This window comes from Melampsora larici-populina, assembly GCF_000204055.1.
Source record: "Melampsora larici-populina 98AG31 unplaced genomic scaffold MELLAscaffold_22, whole genome shotgun sequence".
Lineage (NCBI taxonomy): Eukaryota > Fungi > Basidiomycota > Pucciniomycetes > Pucciniales > Melampsoraceae > Melampsora > Melampsora laricis-populina.
In genome coordinates, this window is record NW_006768786.1 from 228,214 (window position 1) to 240,817 (window position 12,604).

The 12,604-nt window shown below is 37.5% G+C and overlaps 1 protein-coding gene across 1 annotated transcript; it reads right to left on the bottom strand.

Annotated features, from left to right (window-relative positions):
* Positions 1–283: 283 nt before the first annotated feature.
* Positions 284–3,055, bottom strand: MELLADRAFT_107173 (uncharacterized protein; the record flags this gene model as incomplete). The annotated part of the gene is made up of 3 exons (XM_007410917.1): positions 284–294; positions 1,077–1,179; positions 1,340–3,055. 3 exons carry the CDS (start codon positions 3,053–3,055, stop codon positions 284–286), a joined length of 1,830 nt encoding a protein of 609 aa, XP_007410979.1.
* Positions 3,056–12,604: the final 9,549 nt, after the last annotated feature.

Here is a 12,604-nt window from a genome sequence, read left to right on the forward strand (position 1 = left end):
CTCAGCCAAAACTTAAGAGTGTACTGATCATATATGATTCAAGATGGTATTTAATTGCTTCAATCTTGCCTTAGACTCCTTCATGACTCAAAATACTGAGTTAGCATCCAGACTATCCCTTTGCAACTCCCAGACTTTTTGCTGACCAAAATGGCTCACAGTAAAGACACTAGTTTTACATGGAAAACCCCTGGGTTGAGTTCTCAACTCAACCCAGCTGCTTGAAGTTGAACTGAGATAGTCTACATCCAAATGTAGATCAAATGTCACTTGGTTCAAACTTTTAAGTTTTACCTATACATTAAGGACCATTGTGATAGATCAGAAAGTTTTCTGGAAAAGTCCATCATGAGCAAGTTGTTGCACATGAAGTGAGTTGATGGTGGAGGTAGGCTTAGCTTTATAGTTTTTCTTTGGGAGTGGGGTGTGAAATTTGTAATTCTCTTTATTGAGTAGCTTTTCAATCCTTGTACTTCTACAAGCGGACATTTCTTGACCCCTTGCTTGTGTTTTCACATTTTGTTTATTATGAATTATACTTCTTCTCTGATTCTCTGAGCTCCGTCCACATCATCAGCAACTTAGAACCTTGAGAGTAAGATTGATTTAACCTCTTAATTGTCATAATTTTGTGAAGCACTCATCTTTTTTTGATGATAATTTCTATCATTTCTACCCTGCTCTGCTGCAGGTAGGGCTCAAATTACTACACTGCTTCTTATATTATCATGAGTCCACTTGGAGCTCATCATCATACCTGTTTGTCCTGGTTACTTAATACTTAAATCACTATGTTTATTTTCTTCTTAGAGTAAATCAACTTGGTAGATTTTGTCTGAAGAAAGACCAGCAGAGGCTTATAATCTCAAGATTCTTATGGTCTAACTGTGCTGCGGGTAAGGCGTCAAATTGATCCAAAACTTCTTTTATTTTTTCAACTTGACTTAGAGCTCATTATCATACCCATCTGTCCAAATTCTCTATTGCTCTGTTTTCGGAGATTCTTCATTTGCTTCAAATTTTCAAGAAGTCTTCATATAATTCTGTGAATGGATCATCAAAATCAAGATCAAAACTGTATGGTATGTCCTTGGGAGACAGAATAGTAAAAAGACTTTTGTAGTTTGATGCATTTGTAATTGCAATAGCGCTCTGGCCGTAGTTGCATCTTGGATGTATCTTTAGTAATCAGAATTAGATTCAAGTTTTTGGTAGGTCAGAATTAAAAGGTGTAGCTTATTCTCTAGCACTAAGACATCGTATTGTCAAAACGAGTCCAAAACCTTTTAAAAGATTTGTTATTCAAATCTTGATGAAGGAACTGAATGAAAAATGTAACTTGATATTCAATTAGATTATCATCAACATCCAATCCTGATTCCACATTAACAATTTTTCCTTTCACAAATCGATCCATTCCTTTACAGATTTTTATGAGTGGAAGATTGGGTAGAGCTAAATTGGTTGGTTGTGAGGCTTTGATAGTTTGTATCATGTTCTTCAAGTCTTTCTCCCAGGATTTGACAAATTCAGAGAGTTGCGGATTTTCCTTGAGTATAGTGTCATGCTGAATATTCCCATTCACGAAAAGAACTGGTTCGGATGTATCCCATTGAACGTCCGGTGTTTTTGGCCAAACTATGTCTTTCCCTAGGTTCATGATTTCTTCTGATTTCTTGTTCCATTTTGTTGAAATTGAAACATCTACGTTCTGATGACCTTTGGTGATTGGGTATCCTGCTTTATAATCATCTTCAAAAGTCATAGAAACGTGCCTTTGTAGCACAGATTGACTGTTTGAAGGTGAAATGAATCTTTTGAAGGCACCATCATCATTAATCAATGAGAAAGTTCTTGTAATTGTTGAAAGTCTAGGAATTGTTAATGATGCCCTTGATGATTTGATCATCGGTTCCAGTAATGCAGTATGATAAATTATCTCTGTATGCCATAAAAGAAATCGAGCGTGCTTTTCTTCATCCAATAATTCTTTTTTCTCAATAGACCATTTATCATAATCTCTAAGAAACAACGCTGTGAGAATTTTGATCTTGTTCCAAATCTTTAGACTTGGATTACAAGACACGACAAAGTACACAAATGGAAGTAACCTTTCTGAGGTCCATATTAGCTTGCCTACTTCCCAACTTGGGTACATGTGTACATCAGTTGTACGTGGATATCTTTTTGATAATGTGTCAATGAGATCTCGCGTGTAATGAGTTGCAGCAGCTGAACACATCTTGTCAGGAGTGTGTGAATGAAAGTTTCTGATATCGATCTTTGCTGCCTTTAGTTCGAAATCCTGTCTACTTGAAGATATACTGGATATGCCTTGTACCAATCGATCCCCATATGGATTGTTTGATGCGCTTTGCGAGGCTATATCTTCAGAGGATATTGGTGCATTTGTATGGGCCATTCGAAATAGATTACGTGTAGCTCCTTGATTTGTTCCAAGGGCAATTGCTCGGCTTTGATCACGCTCTATTTGCCCCAGACCTCGGTGATTCGCGGTATCGTATACAGCAGGTTCTCTGTGGTTATTGTCGATGGGTCTTTGAGAGCTTGATAGATGTGGATTTTTGTGACTTGGTGGAGGTTTCTTCGTCATCCGTGGTTCACCTTTCGATCCACGCAGATTCTCCATTGTTCTCATTGGTGATCCTATCTCTATGACAGGGCCGAGAGATAAGGATGCTCCATCCATCATCGTTCCATCACGTAGCTTTTTCCAAGGCTCCGAAGGATGTCCATCGAGCGACTGAGATCCCAAGGACTGATAACCTCCCCGCTGGTATAGAAATTCTTCGCCTCCATAACCGAATCGCTGCCTCTTGAGATTTGGGTGAGCGTTAGGATCCGGTAATGTTGATGTACTTGTCTTGAACACATTGTTGGTATTCCCACCTTCCTTGAAAAGCTGTCCGGATGGCTGAATGTTTTGTAGTGTTGATTCTGCTGCAAAAATCCTATCTGAATAGGTATTCATAGAGATAGCCATATGATTCAAGCTAAAAGCTGTACATATCAAAACCTGATAAACGCGTATCATGTTGTGGAGTCGTCACTGAAGGATTGCAAGCTTGATTCTGATGTTCCAACCTTCAAAATCTCTTGCTGAGAAAATCAGTGAATAATGTCTATATAATGAGTGTCTATGGAATTTTCTTGGTTCATAACGTGTTGGTTTGAATTGATGAAAATGCAGAAATTCGAAGGTGCATACTGCCACTTGACCGTTTGTCACACGTTGGAGAATAAGTTCAATCTGAATTAGTTCCAAGTAGGTTGTTAGCACCCAAGTCAGACATATGTTCGGGTGGCGCCATGAGATGGAGGTTTAGGACAGATGGAACTACCGGTCAAACGCAGCATTAACCGGGAATTCAAGCGATGCCTCGCACCTGATAAACCTCAAAAATGATACATCTTTGAACTGTAGCCAGTTCCATGAAGGCCACTGTTTCGACATAACCAGACACAGACTCCGGAGCCACAGAAAGACAATTTTGTGCTGAGAAATCTTCACGCGTCTATTTTGACACGATGAAGAGTAAATGCCAACGGAATGAAAGAAAAGAGTTGCTATGTAGGATTCCTGCACTAAAAATCGTCCGAACAGTAACGCATAATACAAAAAGTGAGAAAGTTGAGAGAAAATCAACTTCAGAAGAGACAAAAAGACAATGGAAAACAAAATAACACATAAAAGAAATCAAGATAAAGGAAAACAAAAAAGCTTAAACAAAGGACAAAGAATATGTAAAGTGCAGAAACACAATCACACCTTCCTTAAGAGAACTTTTATTCACCTCTACCTTCATCTACTCATTCTTGACCAAGAATGAAACAAGCTTTGCATTGGGTACAACTAGTTACAGTACAATCTCGTAATACCTATGGTCATTACACCAAACATCTGGCACATTGAAGTGTAAATCATGAAGTAATGATTACCAAGTATCAAATATAGAAAAGTCCATCCATCTACACTTCTATTGTGTTGAATTAGCTGTCTTGATTGATTAATTTATCTTTTTTCCCATATCACAGTTCCTGCTAACACATCCTACATTTAAACTAGGTACATGATAGGGTGGGGCACTGCCGGCAAAAATAAGCCCAGGTATCCTTGGATATAGATTCCCTTGAATATGTGTCCAAGGACTTCATTTGAGGCTTCCTTTGGACCCAAAGTTTGCCTTGAATCATTTACTTGGACAGCACATCCAAGGCTATTGCCATCCAAGAATACCTCACATTTACCAATCCAAGGCATCTTTGTTGGTGGTGGAGGGGGGGTTTATGGGAGCAGCTCTAGCCAAGACCATCTCAGAGGTAGCCCAGACAGTCATCTTCTGGGTAGGTCTTCCCCATAAAACCCAACTGAGCTGTGAACACCAGAGAGTCCGGTCCCAGCCTACCCAACCTTGAGGGGCTGAAGAGGCCACAAGCTTGCTCAGACCCAATCTCTCCTGTACCTCCCAAGAACATCATGCCTGCTGTTCCCCCCTTTTCCTACATTGAGATTCATCTCAGTCTCTGCTTTACCGCAGTGCCATCTGCTGCGCTTCATGAGTCTTTTAGTAGATCAAGCTTATATTCTTGTATGCATGGGGCTCTATCTCTGCCCTGAGGATCAACTATAGAGTTAGGCCACCTATAGCTCAAACCAATTTAAGGTTTGTATGCATTACAGCAAAGGTTTACCTCTAGTTCTAACTGAATATGTAGTAGTCATTTCTTCCCTTCTTCATTTCCCTTGTCACTACACTTCCTCATTAAAACCTGAAAATTGGCTGTATTTCCTTGAATTACAGCCAATTTCAAAGGTTTATTGAGTAAAAACTTAGGTTTCATTGGGTTTCACTTTTCCTTTTTCAAAACGGAGCAACAAGAAATATTGGAATGGCTGTATGTGTATTTCCTCTATGATTTTTTTTGATGTTCAACACTGAAAGTGAACTTCACAGGTTAAAACAGCTCACTCCAAATCAAAAGCTGGCTTCAGAAGGAAAAAACGACTTCAGAAATTGTCTGAAGGGTGTAGAAGCTGTACAGCTCTGTACATCAGTATAACACCTGTAAATGTAGGTACAGCTGTTGTGAGAATCATTGGTAAGTTTTGAGGTTTTGTGTGTCGCCAATATTTAACCCAGGGTTTAATCTGGAGTCTAAAACATATTTTTTCTTGATTTCTCAAGCCTAAACCTTAATTAGGTTCCTTTGACTGTATTTAACATCTCTGACGTTTATGGGTCCTTTGATTCTTCCCTCTTGATTCGAGCAATCATTTTCCCTTAGTAGAGTTTCTTTAGCACCTTTTGTTACACGCTCCGGTCCCTCCTCAATCTCCCTCACCTCTACCCCTTGAATAAATCCGCCATTTGAAGATTTACATAATTTCAACAATTTCAACCAAAGATTTCAATCACGATAAGGACCATGATGATATTTCCGTTTGATATAGGCATTGAAAACCGCTCTGAAGTCATGCAAATATCAATGTTTTCAATCATGGAAAGAGGGTGCATACGAGTTATTCAAATCAAGGTTTCCAAAATCAAAGCTTCAAGGAAGAAAAAAGAACTGGATATCAATTGTTTCAAAGTTTTCCAAATCAAAGTCAATTCTATTTGGTTAAAACATATATGTAACATCAAGAATGAAAAGATAAGACAATATCATGACAATAAAGAGTATTTTAAAGTATGTCAATTCTTTTTCTTTTGCCAAAGATTTTAATCAGCTGATTGAAATCTTTGTTCTTTGCACCCTGTTACCGTGAACATGAATTGAAAAATGGGGTTGTGAGTTCATCTGACCTCATCTGACCTCACCATCAAAAATGGGGATTGGTTTGATCATCCTGGAAGGGTATAAATAGGGGTATGTTTTCTCCTTTGGTTTCATTGTTCGTTCATCGATCTCAGCCAGTCCATAACCCTGATATCATTTGCTCAATGATTTTCTTCCCCTTCCTCTCTCTCAGCTTGACTCTGACCAATCCGTTGTAGAACTTAAAGCTCAACAAGAGCTTTACAGAGCTTAAAGAGGGATAATCTACTAATATAACTAACTAGTAGAAGTTGTCTAAGACTGCCTCTTTGAAAGAATCAACACGGGGTTTTGCTGAATTCTTTGGGATAAGGCACCAGAGAAATTTGTCTCAATACCTAATTCAAGTAACATTCCTGTGATTTTTAGAAATAAAGAAATCTCAACACTATTGTAGTGTTATTCCAATCTGAGCACAACAAAAACACAACTTTAATTACTAGCAAAAGCAACAATCAGTTTGATTTTTATTCCAATGAAGACTTGTAGTCTTATCACACGTAAAGAAATCTCTCCTTTGATGTAAAGGGGCAATTTAGTGAACTTAGTACTGCTAAAGTAATTTAATAATGATTAAAAACACTCTAACAAAAGTATAAGATGAGTAAAAAGGGGAACAAAGGCCCGTAAAATCCTTAACAATAGTATATAACCTTCCAACACCTGTGAGGGATGGGTGCTCACTGAAGGGTAGAATAGTAGGTTTATTTAAATTTAACTTCTTTATTTCAAATATGTAGTAGTTACAAATTGAAGTAAAGAAGGAAAATTAAAGAGAAGAAAGGGACTGACAGTCTGTTTGGACAAATCCAGACAGACTTCAGTTAATTGACTCCTAAAAAGGAGATTCAGTAATTATAATATGATGTTTATTATAATATATGAAGGTTGGATCCTGGACCTTCCTTTAATCTTTATTGTAACAGATCAAAGAGTGAGTTAGTTCACCAATCTGGTTGTCCTTAAAGTCACCAACTTGGGGTTATTCTTAAGGTCACCAGCCTTAAGTTCTTCTTAAGGTCACTAGCCTGGAGTTGTTGGAGGTCACTAGCCTTGATTGGGTTTCTACTTAGGGGAAGTAGAGGATCCAGAGGGGAATGAAGAATTGTATTACCTACTTTTAATCAGGAAGATGATTAAAGTTGATGAAGCTTATCACTAGTCTTATTTGTATAAGACTCTTGATTTTTTACTTCAGTGAACTTTAATTGTTCTTTAAAAGTAGTGGGTAATGATTGCTTGGGGGATTCTCTGAAGGCTGAGAGAGGAGGGTTTATATACTCTCCTCTCCAAACCTAACTGTAGTGATATTTGTTATTATCACTACATTGGTTCAGGTTTAGTTATTGACATGTAGTACTGATTGTTACTAGTAATGCTTAATTACATATACACCTTGTGTGTGGTATGTAATATAAGCATTTAACTCTTGACACTGAGTTATGAGGTGTAATTGGTGTTTTGTTACATATTACATGTTGTTTTACAGGTCCATATATATGTAATAAAGGTTTTAATACATTGTATTACATGTTACATACAGTCTATGCTCAGTATGTAACATGTAGTTAATCTTATACATATGTTTTTTACTGTTACAGGTTAGTTTTGGGTACATGTATATGTACTCAGGGCTGTCATTCCCCACCCTCAAAGGAGGTCATTAATTCTTTTCAGAAGGTTTATGAGCTCTTTTTTGTGCTCTGAAGTCTCGTAAGGTTGTCTTGCCGTTGGGTACTTTATCAGCTGGCAGCCACTCATCTTCATCTGCACTCCTATTTTTGTACCTTACAAGATAGAGAGTTGCAGATTTACCATTAACTTGTGTTTCTCTTTGTTTTATTATATGTGAGAAAACTTTTTCTCCATCAGTTTCAAACCTGATTGGAGTTTTCTTGGGTATTTCCCTGTCAGGGAATTTGCTTTTATCTGAAGCGTGAAATTTCTTGATTAATGAGATTGGGAAAACTGGGTGTTTTCTCCCAAACTCCTCAGTTAATGCTACTTCCACTGCATTGCTACCATGAAATTTCAATATTATAAAAGGTCCTACAAACTGATCTTGGAGTTTCTTTGGACCTTGCAGATTAGTAAAATTTGTAGTGGAGAGTAGTACTTGTTCTCCTATTACAAACTTAGGTTCTTTGTGAGTTTTATTCCATCTTTCTTGATTATAAGTCACAGCATCTTCAATACATTGGGCTGCTCTGGCCCGTGCTTTACCTAGCATGTCAAAGAAACTGAATGAATTTGGATGAAATTCAACATTCTTGTTTTTAATTTGGTCTTTTGGCAATCTTGGACAATAACCCCTTTCTACTTCAAAAGGTTTCTTTCCTGTTGTGCTATGTATACTACTATTATATGCTAATTCTAGAGCTGGTAATAGGGTATGCCAGTCATGTGTGTGTCCATCCTTATCTGTGTAAGAAAGTCCTTCAGTGCAATACCTTCTAATGATTTCTGTCAAGGTACTGATGTTTCTTTCACTTAGGCCATCAGTCTGTGGATGGTATGCTGTGGAAAGGGCTAGTGTTGTTCCAATGAGCATATGGAGGCTTTTCCAAAATTCAGATGTAAATTTTGGGTCCCTGTCACTGATGATTATTCTTGGTAATCCCACGTCACTTATTATTCTTTCCCAGAATAGTAAAGCAATATCCATGGCTGTTGCTTCTTTGTAGCATGGCAAAAATCTTGTTCTTTTTGAGAATCTGTCTACAATCACCAACACACAGTTGTAATTGTTAATCAATGATGGTGGCAGACCAGTAATAAAATCCATGTTGATGACTTCCCAGGCATATGTTGGTTCTTCTATTCTTTGAAGTAAACCAAATCTTTTACCTGTGGCTTTGTTTGCTTTTTGGCATCTTTCACAAGTCTTCACGTATTCTTCGACATCTTGTCTCCAATTTGGCCACCAAGCTGTATTCTTGATTCTGTCTACTGTCCGGTCCTCAGACAGATGTCCTGACATAAATTCATCGTGACATACATGTAAGGTTTGTTGAATATGTTCTTTAGTTATTATTACTAAAACTGCAGTATGTTTCTCGCGGAAGTAAAGTAGGTCAGATTCAAGAGAAATCTTGCCTTGGGCTAGTCCGTCTTTCCAAGGCTGCTCAAGTGTGCTTGATAGGCTCAAATCATTGTTCCGTGCTGACAATATTTTGGTAAGTTTAGCTGTGTTACTATTTTTCTCATAGCCAGCTTTTACTTCATCAAAGAATTCCTCAGATAATTCACATAAACTAATCCCCATCACAGGGATATCTCTTTCCATTTCTTCTGGTTCCCATGCTGGGTTGCTGGAGTCATTTGGCAATGCCATTCTACTAAGCCCATCTGCATTGTTGTGAAATTTTCCAGGTCTATGAGTAATTGTCATGAATGGTTTATACTCTTGTATTGCCATCATCCATCTCAACATGTGTCTGCTGGGAGATTTGAGATTTGTTAAAGATCTTACTCCCGTACAGTCTGTTATGACTTCAAAATAGCTGCCATCAAGGTAATAATGTAATTTTTCCAATGCCCAAACTAGTGCTAAGGCTTCTAGCTGTGGTGAAGAGTATCTGCTTTCCGTGTCCGTTAATTTTCTAGATATAAAAACTATTGGTCCTTCTTTTGGTTTGCCCTCAATTATTTGTATCTGATGGAGTGCTGCTCCTAATCCTTTGATTGATGCATCTACGTATAGTTTGAAAGGTTTTTCAAAGTCAGGATGAAATAAGATTGGTGCCGTTGTAAGTATCTGTTTTATTTTATTCACTGCTTCAATTCTTTCTTTTGTCATTTCAAAGACAACACCTTTAGCGTAAAGCTTGTAGAGGCTACGAGTAATGATCCCAAAGTTTGGAATGTGAGCTCTGTAATAGCTTGTAAAACCTAAAAATGAACTGAGTTCCTGTTTATCTTTTGGACAAGGTTTATTTAGGACTGCTGCTACAGAGTTTTGGTCTACTGCTACCCATAGTCCTGATACACGATGACCTAGGGCTTTACATTCTTCAAAACCAAAATGGCATTTCTTCAAAGATATGGTCATACCCATGGCTTTAGCTCTTAGTAATACTTTCTCCATTGCTTCTAGATGCTCTTCCCATGTAGTATGAAAAACTATTATGTCATCAATATAGACTTTGAGCCATCTGTCTCTCAATTCTTTTGAAAACTCCGTGTCCATCATTCTTTGAAAGAAATCTGGAGCATTTTTTATTCCAAAAGGCATCCTGATATATTCAAATATTCCTAAATGGCAAATGATCCTGAGATACTTCCTGCTACATATTTCCACAATGTTCTGATGGAACCCTTTCATTATATCCATCAGAGTGATATGTTTTGCATTGAATAGGTTAGTCAAGGATTGATCTATTCTTGGCAGAGGATATCTGTCAGGCTTGGTGTATTGATTGAGAGCACGGAAATCTCCACAGAGTCTAGATTTATCATTATGCCATGCTATCAGAACAGGTGATGTTATATCAACTTCTTCATCACTACCTACTTTTCGTATTACACCCATACTAAGTAGTTCTTCAATATGTTTTTCTATTTCTTTCCTACTTCTTGGGCTAGCTGGATACGCGCCTTTCCTTAAAATAGGAGGGTAAGGCTTATCTATTGTAAGTTCAATTTTGACTGGATGGTTTTTAATGACTCCTAGAGGTTGTTTTCCCAAACCAAATTGATCTTTGTATTTAATTACCATCTGAATTATATCTTCTTTTTGACTGTGAGTAAGATTGGGTCCAAACTCAGCTTCTAATATTTTTTCTCTAAGTTGTTTTATATTTTCATTTGTTGAAGATTCCATTGTAATCTCTGGTTTAATTGATAGAATTTCTTTATGCTGCATTAAAGCAAACTTAATGCTTTTGTTATTGTTTCCTATAGTAAAATACCTTTCTTTACTATGAAATATATCAAACCCATATTGGCTCAAGTTTTCTGCTCCTAATATGAAGTACTTGTTGTTTGCGTTCTCCATTACTACAAATTCAGCATTTATTCTAATTGATTGTTTAACATGTGGGAATATCACAGGTACGCTGATTACGCCTAAAGCATGCAGTTTACTACCAACTCCGGAGAATTTCACGTGACTACTGGGCATGATTCTTTCTTGCCAGTCTGGTATTATTTCAGACAAAAAATGTTTTCCTACAATTGAGCATGATGCTCCGCTGTCTAGTAGCATTGGTACTTTACAATTATTTACTAATGCTCGAGCCATTGTATGGTGTCCTAGTGTATGTGCCATTCCATCTGCTGGTTTGGATTTTAGCAATCTGGCATCAATTGTGTTTCCCATTTGCATGTCATCCTGCCAGGAATGAGGTACATTTGCTTCTGCTTGCAGTATGTTGATGTCTTTCTCATCACCTTCAAGAGTCTCAATCATGCACACATCTTGTTGCTGATAAGTATTTTCTCCTTCACTATCCGAAGTTGATTCATCTGATAATTTTCCGCCTTGAAAATCATACTCATCATTCATATGATCACTATCTTCTTCATCTTCTTCAATCATATTAATTTTCTTATCTTTGCATCCTCTCCATTGATGTTTTGGATCCTTGTTTCCACAATTTGGGCATGCTCTGAAAGGTTTCTTTTCCGATGTGCTTGGCTGGGCCTTTGTACTAGAGGGTCCTTGCATTTTATCACTACTGAAAGTAGCTTTAATTTCATTAAAAGGTCTCCTTGGCTTGTTCAAGTATTTTCTCTTATTAATTATACTAGTATTCTCATAAATGTCCTTGAATATTAGTAAGAAATTATCCCATTCATAGGGTGTGGTCAATTGACTTTTGATTGCTGTTCTGACATCACCGTCAACTTTGTTTAAGATTTTGTTTACAATTCTTTCCTCAGAAGATTCTGGATCAAAAGCTGCAATTCTTTTCTTTTGTTTCAAAGACCATGCTGTTGGATCTGCATGTACATTGGGGTCAAATTTGTCCTTCAAGAACAAATCTTCCATATTGTTTCTCCAAACATTATTCCCAAACCTCTTATGGATTTCATCTTTCCACTCGTCCTATGTCATTGAGCCTTTGCTTTTACGCTTATCTATGTACCACTGTCCTGCTGTTCCAGTGAAAGCTGTACTCAAGTGGCTGACCACAACAAGTGGGTCCATCTTCAGGTCTGTGATCAAGCTGTCACACCAATCAATATAATCATTATGATTATACTCTCCGTCGCCACTAAATCTTTTCCAATCTCTCCCTGTTGGCCAAAGTTTAGTTAAAGCTTTGGTTAACTTGTCTTCTCGTGTAGCTTCAGACATGACTGTATGGGCAGTATCTTCCCTTACAAATGGTCTTTCATGTGCTGGAAATGTCCTTTCTCTGGTAAAATTTCTTTCAGTAGGTTGAATTGTGTCTTCTCTTGCGAAAACTCTCTCAGGAACTGGTGAATTCTGCAATTCATTATTTCTAATTTGAGGTTCTACATAGTTCACCGTGTTTTCTCTTGTGTTTGCTGTGTGTTGTCTAAATCTAGCTTCTCCTCTAAGTGAAGGGTCTACTCTTGGATTGTTTTCATAGTTGTTCTCCATTTGCTGGTGTACCACCGGTGGACTGGAAAAATTCCTCTGTGTGGGATTGTTATTACTTTGACTTGTTATTCCAGGTTTAAGTTCTTGAATAATTGATAATCTGGCACTGTTGGCATTATCATCCATTTTTATTAGCTGTTGTTGTATTTCAGTATTCTTTTGTAATATCCGTGTTATTGAAAATTCTTGGTC